The sequence below is a fragment of the Epinephelus fuscoguttatus genome, linkage group LG23, assembly GCF_011397635.1.
Source record: "Epinephelus fuscoguttatus linkage group LG23, E.fuscoguttatus.final_Chr_v1".
In the NCBI taxonomy this organism is placed as follows: domain Eukaryota; kingdom Metazoa; phylum Chordata; class Actinopteri; order Perciformes; family Serranidae; genus Epinephelus; species Epinephelus fuscoguttatus.
This window is the reverse complement of record NC_064774.1, coordinates 33,965,101-33,977,537: the sequence shown is the minus strand read 5'-3', so window position 1 is coordinate 33,977,537 and position 12,437 is coordinate 33,965,101. Positions and strand designations below refer to the sequence as shown.

General features: G+C 40.1%; 1 protein-coding gene across 12 annotated transcripts in view; it reads left to right on the top strand.

Moving 5' to 3' along the window:
- Positions 1-12,437, top strand: part of camk2d1 (calcium/calmodulin-dependent protein kinase (CaM kinase) II delta 1) — a 216,301-nt gene that overhangs the window by 173,717 nt on the left and 30,147 nt on the right. For 4 of the 12 annotated variants that reach the window (XM_049568860.1, XM_049568864.1, XM_049568861.1 and 1 more), the window contains exon 13: positions 1,561-1,598. In XM_049568860.1, coding sequence (XP_049424817.1) covers positions 1,561-1,598 — 38 coding nt within the window. Of the gene's footprint in view, positions 1-1,557; positions 1,599-9,475; positions 9,536-12,437 lie in introns of all 12 variants that reach the window. The other 8 variants (XM_049568862.1, XM_049568858.1, XM_049568863.1 and 5 more) reach the window with 3 other exon arrangements.

The window sequence follows — 12,437 nt, the reverse complement described above, 5'->3', positions numbered from 1 at the left end:
AGGCATAATGTTTTGGGTTTGTTTTTGTCCATGCATACGTACATATATATGTCCATATATCTGCTTTGAGAGACTTAATTCAAATTTGTCACCAACATCCACTCTGACTCAACAATGAACTGATTAGATTTTGGTGGTCAAAGGTCTAGGTTACTGTGACCTTGCATTTGTCCCATTCTTGTAAACACAATTTTTCAATTGGCCATTTGGACTCACAAATGAAGTGATTTAAACTTGGTGGTCAAAGATAACTCACAAAACACCTTGAGGCAATTTCTTCAAATTTTATACAAATCTTCTTGGACTCAACAGTGATCCAATGAGATTTTGTTGGTCAAAGGTCAAGGTCATCTTGACCTTGCATCCATCTCATTTTCATAAACACAATATCTTAAGAAGGCCATGAGGGAGTTTCCTCAAATTTGGCACAAACCTCCACTTGAACTCAAGGATGAATTAATTAATATGTGATGGTCAAAGGTCAAGGTCACTGTGACCTTGCATCCATTTCATTCTGTTGAACACGATCTCTCCAAAACAGCTTGAGGTAATTTCCTCAAATTTTACACAGACTTTTACTTGGACTCAACAATGAAGTGATTAGATTTTGGTGGTCAAAGGTCAGTTTGACTTCACAAAATATGATTTGGCCACAACTCAAGAATTCATGGACTAATTATGACAAAACTTCACACAAATATCTAATAGAATTAAATGATGAAGTGATGGCATTTTATATGCAAAAGGTCAACTTCACTGTGACATCATAATGTCCTGCATAAACATGTTTCTGGCTGCTATTCATTGCCAAAACTCAGGAACAGAAGGGGAGACACTTGGTCAGATAGTGAATTGGAAGACAAATTTGACTGGTGTGTGGAGGCATACAGTCACAGGGTGGTAATTCAAGTTAATTTTTTTCTTCAAAAATATTCCTCCAATATGGCTGCTAAGAGATGTTTAATGTCAATGGAAAGCCTCTATCAGTTACTCAACATCCATATTGTATGTTTTAACAAATCATGCATGCCGATAAAACCCCTCACTGTCTAAGATGATGCATGAAACCCCTGTGCTGCTCTCCCTGCCACTACCAATCATTTGTTTGTGTCTTAGACTGTATTTGAGTGCTAACTGGAAAGCAGGTGGTCTTCACTGGCCAACAAAACTCAAAAAAACACACAGATTTTAGCTCACTCTTTACAGATAAAAGTTGTTTTTGTCGGGTGTTTGAGATAAAACATGCTTGTGTTTAAGTAAAAGTGTGCAGAGAAAGGGAGGGAGAAGCTTAACAGCTCAGACCCCAGGACCCTGCTGCTCTGGCTGCTTGGCGCTGCTTTCAGTGTCTCTTACAGCCTCGTCAGATGGATCTAATTGCCTGGTCCAGGCTAATGATTCACCAAGTTTTCATCTCTTGACTTCATTTGCATTTTCTCTTCTGCTTCCAATTGTATCAGAACTCACTTTGAGGTTGCTTGTAATTGGCCAGTGGTGCGTGCGTGCCTTAATTCAACTGGCTGCTGATTTCATTGCATTGTTATCTTTTTCTCTCAACAGCAGCCAAGAGCCTGCTGAACAAAAAACCGGATGGCGTCAAAGTAAGTTCAGCTCATTTCACTGTTTTTTTTATGTCTTGTACAGAAAGCTTAACATTGTTTTACATACTACAGTACTGCGTATCACACCACACCTCAGCATGTCTCACCTCATGTTTAAGTGTTTTTCTCTGAATACTGTAGCTTTGTCGTCAGTGAACTCAAGCAGCACTACAGCTCTGATAAAAATAGGAGCTCAACTTGCCTCAGTGAATTAATTTTGCCCAAGTGGGTTTAACGCATATTTCCCAGTAATTACCCCCTCTGTATTGTCAATCTGTTTGAGAGAAAGAGGGACATTTGTTGTCTGAGCTGAGGAAACTGTTGAAACTAATAACTGATCATGAAATTATGATTGGAGGGTGGGAGAGAGGCTTCATCTCTATGCCATTCTTCACTCAGCTGTCAGATGATGCAAATCTTCTAATTGATACCACCAGGAAAGTGTGTGTGTGTGTGTGTGTGTGTGTGTGTGTGCTTCTCCTTTTTCCACCATCTGACTCTTAATCTGTCATTCATTCAATTTCACCCTTGTTTAGGATGAGGATTAGCCAAACTCAGTCTCTGTTACTTTTCCCCTCAACACAACATCTCTTGTGTTTTTTTTTTGTTTTGTTTTTGTTTTTTTATTACCTTAAAGGGAGTTTGGATTGTTTAGGTGGGGTTGTATGGGGAACTCATCCATAGTCAGTGTATTACAAACAGTAGATGTCAGTTGGCATGCTCCCACTTTGGAGAAACAAGCTGGAGTTTGACATGGAAGCTAAGCAATTTGCTGCTGTGGATGGGGGTCAACAACATTTGTATTTTTGTCACCTAAAAAAATATTGAGAGTATTTTCACTGCTTTACCTTTCCATAAGACAGCCTGTTCCAACGGGGAAGAACTAATGTCTAATCCCATTTATGCTCTTGTCAGAGCTACCAGACTCCATTGACAAAAACAGTCATTTTAGCTCGCTGACCACATGGAGCTGCTGGTCTACTGCTGCAACATTCAGTTAGTTAGTGTGTGTTGTTATATGACTGTGGTGAATCTGAACTAACCGTTTTAAACACCAAAGTCATAAAATTACACAAACAAACTAACTGTAAGAGGCAGCGGTAGACCAGCAGCTACTGTGTTCAAAAATGTTAAATCACTGTTTTTCTCAATGGAGTCTGCCTTGGACATCACTGTCCGACATAAAGGAAAACTAGTGAAAATATTGTAATTATTGGGGGGGCTAAAACACATTTTTTTGCTTAATTTATACAATGTAAAATGCCATAGGCTTGTGCTAATAACATCAGCATGTTGTATACTGTCTATGGATAAGTATCCTATACCATGGCACTTCAAAACATCTGAACCATCCCTTTAACCCTAATTGGATTAAGCAATGCCAGAGTTTCAGTCTGCCTAAAGTTCTAAAAACTCACCTGCAACCTGTTTCCATTTACCTGTTGTTTCTAAATTATCTACTGTCCTAAATCTGGGTAGTTTTAATAACTTAAAATATTTTTGCTGTGGAAAATTTTGACAAATTATATTTCTAAATCCAACATTTGTATGTAGGGCCCTTGTGGGTGGTAAATGGGCTAAAAAAAAATAGGGCCCTATATGGGACTGTCCACGGGTTCCATATTGGCCCCATGACATTTGCCCATGTGGGTGGGTTTACCCAGATATGATGCCCATACCTCCTTTTTATCCTGGTTGCCCCAGCATGACACATGTGGGGCCCACTTGGGCAAACCCATCTATGTAGGCAATTGGCATGAGGCCAATATGGAACACATGGACAATCCAATATAGGGTCCATTTCAGCCCATTTACTACCCACATGGGCCCCACTTACAAATGTTGGATGGATCCAAGAGAATCTGATGATAGCAGACTGTACTTAATGTGACTTAAAAGCATCTGCACAGTTATTGGTGACAATGTGCTAATAGTAGCCTCTTTGGTATCACATAATGCAAAGTAGCATTGGGGATAAGAAAGGGAAGAGACTAGAGACATGGTAAGTAACACAATGGGACATGTTATTTAAAGCTGCAGTCATAGGTATTTGTTCATTAGAGGACAGAAGGCTCCAAACGAAACTGGCAGACAGCCTTAAAGTTGCTTTGTTTTGCATCCTGGCTTACATATGGGGCGGCTGTGGCTCAGAAGGTAGAGCTGGTCGTTTGATCCCCAGCTCCTCCAGTCTGCATGTTATAGTATCCTTGGGCAAGATACCCCCAAGAAGAACCCCAAATTGCTCCTGATGGCTGTCCCATTGGTGTGTGAGTGCATGTGAATAGTTACTGAGTAGCAGGTGGCACCCTGCATGGTAGACTTGGCCACCAGTGTGTTAATGTGTGTGTGAATGGGTGAATGTGACTCAGTAGTATAAAAGCGCTTTGAGGGGTCAGAAGACTAGAAAGGCACTATACAGTACAAGTGCAGTACATTTACCATTTACATATCTAGCCTTCATGAAGAAATCATTTTAACTCATGTTTCCTTCCATCTGATGAATCTTACAAGGTTGATGAGGGTGATTACACTGAAGTACTCATTCAGTGTGTTGTAAAACCAAAACATTGAACCAAAAAGGCTGAAAGCTCAGCAGGGCTGCAGAGTTTGGGATAATTTTTCATAATTTGATTTGACATCTAAAGTCCTCTTAATTTCGAAGTGCTTTCTCTTCCCAAGGCTCATGCCCATTCTAGAGATTTTTTTTCCTTTTCATCAGGCCTGTCCAAATGATGAATGTCTTTATTTTCTGTTGATGAGCTCCTGTTGGTGGCAGTCTTTTACTTCTCTTTTAAATCATGCTAACAAACTACACCACCCTTTTAATCCAACAAACTACTGAGAAGGTTTCTCAGGAAAGTGCTGTCACACCTGCTCTTAATGAGCAAAATGCCATTGATTCAATATGGGTTCTAATCACTGCTGTGTGTTTTCGACCAATACTAAGGACACACCTATTCACTAGGAAGGTCTGACACATATTGTCACTTTGTTCTGTTCTCTTAGCAAATGTGCCTCTTTGTTAGCCTCATAGACTGGTTAGCCTCTGCTGCACTGGGTGCATTATGCTAGATATTTTCTAAAAGGCTTGTTTGAAAGAGTGTGTGTGTGCCTGTGTGTGAGTTACAGGCTCATCTTCTTTTTCATTGTGTTGTGGTTGCTCAATGCAGAAAAGGAAGACTGACGGTGTGGAACATTTGAGGGTAGGCCTGAGCTTGCTGCTTGTTAACCAGACACCTGCAGCGGGTAGTTAGCAGTAGAAAACCCCTTGTGTCTAAATACGATCACAATGTTGCTGAAGGCTGGGGAGGCACTGCATGACTCAACAGACAGCATGGAGAGAATTGTAGCTCCACCCTTAGGATACCTGCTGTTCAATAATGTCACAGTGATTGATATTTAGGATTTGTTTTAATGATAGATTTTATGTATTTCAGATATACTGTATATTCATATTGGACAACCTTTGGACCGCCAAAACTGAATAAATCCAGTTAATTCAAAACAAACTGAAGACCTTCTTTCTAGTGTCAGGTTCTGATGGAAGTGGGTCATGTTTTGGGGAGGTGGGCTTGGATCTTAGTATTTTTTTATTATTATGGCTAGAACCCGGCATCTGATATCATACACTGCTTAAGAAATTAAGGGAACACTTAAATCACACACCAGATCTCAATGAACAAATTATGCAAGTTGAAAATCTTTACTGTTGTAGATTGTATAATCTGTTGAGAACAAAATGACATAACAGTAGTCAGTGAAAACCAAAATCATCAACCGCCTGATGCTACTAGTAATGACAAGGACACTAGTAGAACACAAAACTAGAGAAGAATCAGTCAGGAAGGATAAGGAGAGAGCAACTGTCTGTGATCACCACATGCAAAACCACTCCCTTTTTGAGGGTTGTCTTGCATTTGCCTTTCCATTGCACCTGTTGTCTGCGTCCTATATGGACAGTTTGATATCCTGAAATTTAACTGACTTGGTGTTATTTTGTGATAATTAAGTGTTTTTTTGTTTTGTTTTGTTTGTTTTATATAGATATAGCAAATAGAGGAGATGGGGCGGTCACAACTCTTCTAAGTAAGACAGGTGTTAAATCCAGTAGGAATAACACTCACCTCTTCCTTTGAGAATGGCACTAAATGCACAACTTAATTTAGATTTGGAGGCATTTATCTATTTAAAGATAGAGTTGGCTACTTAAAAAAAACAAAAAAAACTTTGTCTTATATTTGCTGAAACTGTCACTGTATTCTGAATGAAGTACATGAGGCAGTATGTGAAAAAAAAAAATCATGTCCCTCCTACAGTTTCTAATGACATTGCTAGAATCAGATAACGGCACCACAGCACAGTCAGCAACAACCAGTCAGAGTCGAGGAGTTGCTAACGCAGCTGTCAATCATCTTTATAAACTGTGGTCAAACTAGGCAGTGCTGATCAAATATCAAATATGAACCAAGATTCTGTTACTGCACTGCCTCTTTCTCTCCTCAATATGTTTCCAGAAACATATTTTAGTGTATTATTTAGATATAAAATGAGAAAGCTGGTCCAGCTGGTGGGTGGTGCTTGGTACTCACAAACATTTTTCCTTGACTCTGGTTGTTGTCATTCATATTTAGGAAGGCCATTAAAATACTACAAGGCAACAGAGTAGGCAGAGGAATATTATTTCTTCACAGATTATCTGTCTCATTTTGTGTGAATATAGTGACACTTTCAGCAAATATATAAAACATTTTTTTTTCTAAAAGTTGCCAACTGTAGATTTAAATAAGTGTCTTCTTAGAACAAGTTTCATTGCAGCATCTGTATTGTTGCCAGAGTCCTTCAATGGTTTTAAGAAGGAGACATTTATGTATTGACATTTGAGATGCACTAATGACTGTACCCAGCAAATACTGGCCTGAGTGGCACCATATTATTAGAACCAGTGCAGGAGGTTCAGGCCATGACTCCCAGAAGTCCCACTTTGCAAGAGCATCTGTGTAAAAAGCACCAACTCTACAAACTAGAAAATCCAATGCCATTAAAAAAAACTGTGGCTTGAGTCATGTTGTGTGTCCCCAGCATGAGAATGATTCGTAGAGAAATTGAGGTCTGTAGTTTTTATTTATGTAGGCTTTTCAGAACTCTTATTTACACAGAACAAATAGCAAATATAACTTGCATTGCATACACACATACACATATCTGAACATTTTACAACTGACAAAACACATATACTGTACATACATATACAGTGCATTTTGTTAGCCCAGTTGCCAGGAGAAAATGTTGGCATTGTACATTTCTGCAAACCACCAGTACGTTACATTTGTACATTTCATTATAACAATGTTTCTAATGATACATTGTGTATGAGCTGACTTTGTCATCGGGGGTGGAGGAGATGTTGCGTCACACCAAGGCAAAATACTTGCCAAGCTGCAGACCACTGTTCAACCAAAGAAATGACAAAGCCTTTTTTTGTTATGCCCTCACGCCAACGTGGCCGGAGGCATTATATTTTCATGTTGTCAATCTGTCCATCCCATACTTGGGAGATCTACTCTCAAGAATGGCTTGAGGGCTTTTTTTTCCTTCAAATTTGTATGAATATTCACTTGGACTCAACAATATAATGATTAGTTTTTGGTGGTCAAAGGTCAAGGTCACTGTGACCTTGTCTGTCTCATTCTCCTTAAAGCAATAAGTGTGTAACTTTGGCACAAAGGTTGACTTGGACTTAAGGATAATCTGATAAAATTTTGGTCACCAAGGGTTAAAGGTTGAGGTCGCCGTGACGTTGCATCCATCTCATTCTCATGAACACTATACCTCAGGGACAGCTGGAGGAAATTTCTTTGAATTTGGCACAAACATTCACTTGGACTCCACAACAAACATATACAATTTTGGTGGTCATATGTAAAGGGTCAAGGTCTGTGTGACCTTGTCTAAATATATTAACATGCTAAGCTGTATGAGTCTTATCCTGTGATGTTGGTTCATCATTGGACGTGTTGTTTACATGGAACAAAGAGTAACCTGATAGTTCCTCCTCCTGTGTACATGGCACTGTCATTTTCTGTAACCAGTACAGGGTTTACATAGCATACTCAGTGGCTACACAGTGTTCTAGAAACTAGCTTTCACCACTGCAATGGCCTACTCCAAATATCCTATAATATATGTACCTATTCAGTGAAACCAAAATCAGTGTGTCTTGAGTTGGTGGAGTGAATAACTTTTAGCTACATCAATTTTTTTTATAATTAAACAGAAATTCAACTGGAAACCATCCAGATGAGAAATTCTAAGTAGTAAAATGTATCAGTCATCTTCATAAGTTTGATGTTTTCATCAGAAGATAAAGGAACAAAGGGCTGGGACTCCCTGTGGCTGCCAGCCGTGTTTTGAGCACATGATTTCACCTTCGATATTGTACAAAGTTTAGGTTTCATGGAAGAATGGTTTAAGGTACCATGTTACTATGTGCTGTTGTGGTCTGAATATAGTAAATGGCATTGCCATTGAAGATGAAAAACATTCTGAAAGGTCCAGTGTGTAGGAATTAGGGGCATCTTTAGGCACAAATTAAATATAACAGGAATGTCCTGATCCTATTTTTTCACCCTGATACCGATCCAAATCGTTTAATATTGAGTATCTGCTGATACCAAGTCTTGATCCAATACTTCTATTTTCCTGTATAATACAGATGTAGAATTACATTAAAGTTATTAAAATCAGTCCAATGTATAGCCTATGCTTGGTGATTAAATAGCCCTGCAGTGCATAAATATCCTGCATCCAAGTTGGTCCTTAATGTTTTTGTTTTTTTTTGTTTTTTTCAACTTCCATGCCTGGGATAGCTGTAGCTGGAGGCATTATGTTTTTGGTTTTCCTGCAAACCCATTCTTGTGAATGCGATATCTCAAGAACACCTTAAGGGATTTTTTTTTGGATTTGACATAATTGACCACTGGAGACTCAACAATGAACTGATTAGATTTTGGTGGTGAAAGGTCAAGATCAGCTTGACCTTCAGCTTGAACTTCACATTTGGCAAAAGCATCTACTTGGACATAACAGTGAACTGATTAGATTTTGGTGGTAGAAGGTCAACGTCAATGTGACCGTCTCATTCTTGTGAACCTGATATCTCGCAAAGACCACAGGGGAATTTTTTCAAATTTGGACAAACGCTCATTTGGACTGACCAATAAACTTATCAGAATTTGGTGGTCGAAGATCAAGGTCAGTGTGACCTCACAAAACATGTTTTTGGCGATAAATAAAGAAATCAAGTAAATCTTGGCTGTCCACCTTAAAACTTGGGTGTCCACCTTAAAACTGTGCTGATTGTATAGATATGTGCTGGCAGCAATATGTTTTAATTATGATTGATGATAATGATTGATTTATTAAAATGCTTTATGGGCATTCTGTGATTTCTGTTCATGGTTCAACGTCCATTTTACCTAATTTGTCATTCTTCTACAGAGTTATTTGGTCATTAGTTTCATTCCATACTGTCTGTCTCTTCATCTAGCAGACTTGAGCAGACCGGCCTCTAATAAGAATACTCAGAATTGGTCTTTAACTCTTCTCTTTATGAAAGGTGGTGATGTTTTTATACTACTAGGGTTTTAATGAGCCTATTCTAACTGAAGACTGAAGCTAGACTGTTCCGAGCTGGATGGGTCACACATGTTCACAGCAATGGACTGACTCACTGACACTCGCCGTTCTTGACAGCAACTCTCAGACACAACGCTCCACTTTTCCCTCCACAGCAGAGAAGAGGGATTGTTTGGACACTAAGTCTTGTCACTTCTGCCCTGTCCTGTCTGTCTACCTGTCTGTCCACTCTGTCCCTCCAGATCAACAACAAGGCCAATGTGGTCACCAGCCCCAAAGAACCTGTCCCCACTCCTTCTCTGGTACACTGTGTCCCTGCCTTGCTGCCTGCATGTTTGCATGCCTGTCTGTCTCTGTCTAACTGTCTATCTGTCTGTCTGTCCTGATTGCACAGCTCTGTTGAGCTCCACTTCTTTTCCACTTCATTGCTGATGGTGACTGTTTTTTTGTTTGTTTGTTTTTTCCTTTTTTTCCATAAAGCTAAGAACCACAGATGTTTTCAGTGGTTGTGTAACATGAGCTGTCCACATGCACTTCTGGATTGCTGTATTGCATTGCCACATTGCTGTACATGGGCTACATTTTCCTTTGTTGTTGATGACAGTAATGGCAACACTGGGCCATTGCATGTCAACTGTGGCTTATGTGCTGTTGCCACAGGTTTCAAGCAGTTGTTGTCAATGAAACTAGAGACAACACTGGTTTTCTACTGGGTTGTTTTTTAGATTTTTAGAGATGGAGGAGCTGCTTTCACTTGCTAACACATGCCCAGGTGTATGTCATTGAAAAGGCCTGTCCTTAATCCCAGTCAATTGTGCGCAAAGAACTGTGGGTACTTAATGCCCGATGAGGATACACACATGCATCCCTGTAAGTACTCTAAAGAAAGGACTCGGCCCTCTGTAGGGTTCAAAGGATCCTTGTCATTGGAATGGTCCTTCGGTGGGATTCGATAAGGTAGTCTTGCTAAAATTAAGCAGGTTTAGGATACTTCCTAGACTTTGACAAGCACCAACTGAGTGCCCTTGATAAATCAGTGATATTGCAGGTTTATGTCATGCTTTGTTTCTGAGAAGGGCTTTTTGTCCGTTTGGTATAAACTACGTTACCATGAGCCAGGCAGAGACTTTAATCAAAACATTGTTGCGAACTGGGAACAAAAAACTCCACACTATACTTGCTTCATCCAAAATTGACCCAAAATCCAAAAGTGAATTACTTAACGGTCCAACAACCACCAACTTTCACCTGAAAGGCTGGTGTTCATGTTCTCTAAGATTAGAAAGCCAAACCCTGTTCTTTTTTCCTAAACCCAACCACATGCTTTTGTTTTCTAAAACCAAACATGTGCGTGTCTTGGCTGAACGTAACTGTGCGTTTGTTGTTAAAGGAAAAAAATGTCAATTTACTGTGTTGTAGGGACGTAATGCATTTATTTTGAAAGAGACTGTTTGCAATCTGTACATTTCCTGTGAAAATGGGAATTTCAGTGTATTTTGAAAACAGACGATGCATGTAACAGGCTGAAGTTGACACAGTGTCCCAGAATGTCGTCAACCAAAGCACCCAGGGTACCTTGTATGTAATATCTTGATGTGGAAAGTCCATTATCAAACGTCGATATGTGCTGAGGTCGGAGTGAGAATGTGTTGTCTAAAGAGCGTTAGCTTGTTGTTAGCATCACATGCAACAGAATTTTCAGCTTGATAATGGCATGATTTTAACTGAAATGCACCAAGGGATTTGTATTCAACTTGTCTCCTTAATGGAATAGTTTATCTCTCTTAGAGTTATGGTGCGTTTCATATGCACTGGGGATTTGTAATTACTGCGTTGCTAGTCGGAAATTTCAACAAAGTTCCTTTAAAGGACCGGCACAGTTGGGCAGTGGTTAGTACTGTCACCTCACAGCAAGAGGGTTCCAGGTCTGAATCCACTGGCTGGGGCTAGCCTGGAAATCCAGACTCAAATCTAGAAAGATTTTGAGTCTGGCCCTCACCGCTACACCCTTTCTACCCAAGGGGCTGCAGTTACTGAGGCATATTAAATGCCACTGCACACAACTGGATAGCACAATAGCCAATCAGAGCAAAAAACAAGGTGACATATTCATTGCAGTAAGCCCCATTGGTGTGCTGACTAGTGGGGTTAACTGATATGTTATGCTTTTGCTGTATCCCGTCGGCAAAATGGCAAAAACGTCCTTCCTGAAAGCGAAGGCTTTTTGGGCAGTCCTCTGTTCCTCTCTCAAGGAAAAAGATAAGTGTAGTGGGCTTAGCGTTTTTTCCAAAGCTAAATTGAATGAGTACGGTCCTTCTGCAGCTGCCATCTTGGCTGTTTACTTTTCGACTCCTATGACGCAGCACTGTCGTCATCATGTTACGCCCGCCCAGAGTCTGCCTCTGTCAGATAGACTGATCTGATTGGTCCAATTTGTGATTCAACGGGCTCTGCTCATCGGGGCCAGATTCCCGTGCAGTGCAAATTTGAATTTGCTAGGGGTGGTGCATCTGGATTTCCAGGTTAGGCTGGGGCCCTTCTGCCTGAGGTTTGCATGTTCTCCTCATGTCAGCTTGGGTTTTCTCCTGGTTCTCCTGCTTCTTCCCACAGTCAAAAGACATGCAGGCTAGGTTAATTGGTGACTCTAAAATTGCCTGCAGGTAGGCATGAACGGTTGTCTGTCTCTATGTGTAAGCTTCTTAGTTATCCGGCAACCTGTCCATGGTGTACCCAGCCTCTCGCCCAATGACAGTAGAGATAGGCTCCAGCTGTTGTAATAAACTGTTTATTTTAAGTGCTGCACTTATTCATAGACAGTATATTACATACAGTAGATGTTAGTCCGCATGCCCCCAGTTTGGAGATGCAGGCTGGATTCTGACATGCTATGCAATTGCTGTTTAGGGGTCAGCAGCAAAATGTATTTTAGCCACCTAAAAAAAGCAATATTGATTTAAACGCATGCTATATTGAGAAAATTTTCCAACGGAAAAATGAAGCTGTTATATCAGTCTTGCTCTTGTGATTTAACATTGCTGAACCCAGGAGCTGCTGGTCTACCACTGCCTCAAAGAGTTATTTTGTTTGTATGATTGTGTGATTTTGGCATTTAAAAGGGATAGTTATAACGCACAATAACGCAAACTAACTAACTGATCAAAGCATTGGTAGGCCAGCAGCTTCTGTGGTCAGCAAGCTAAAATT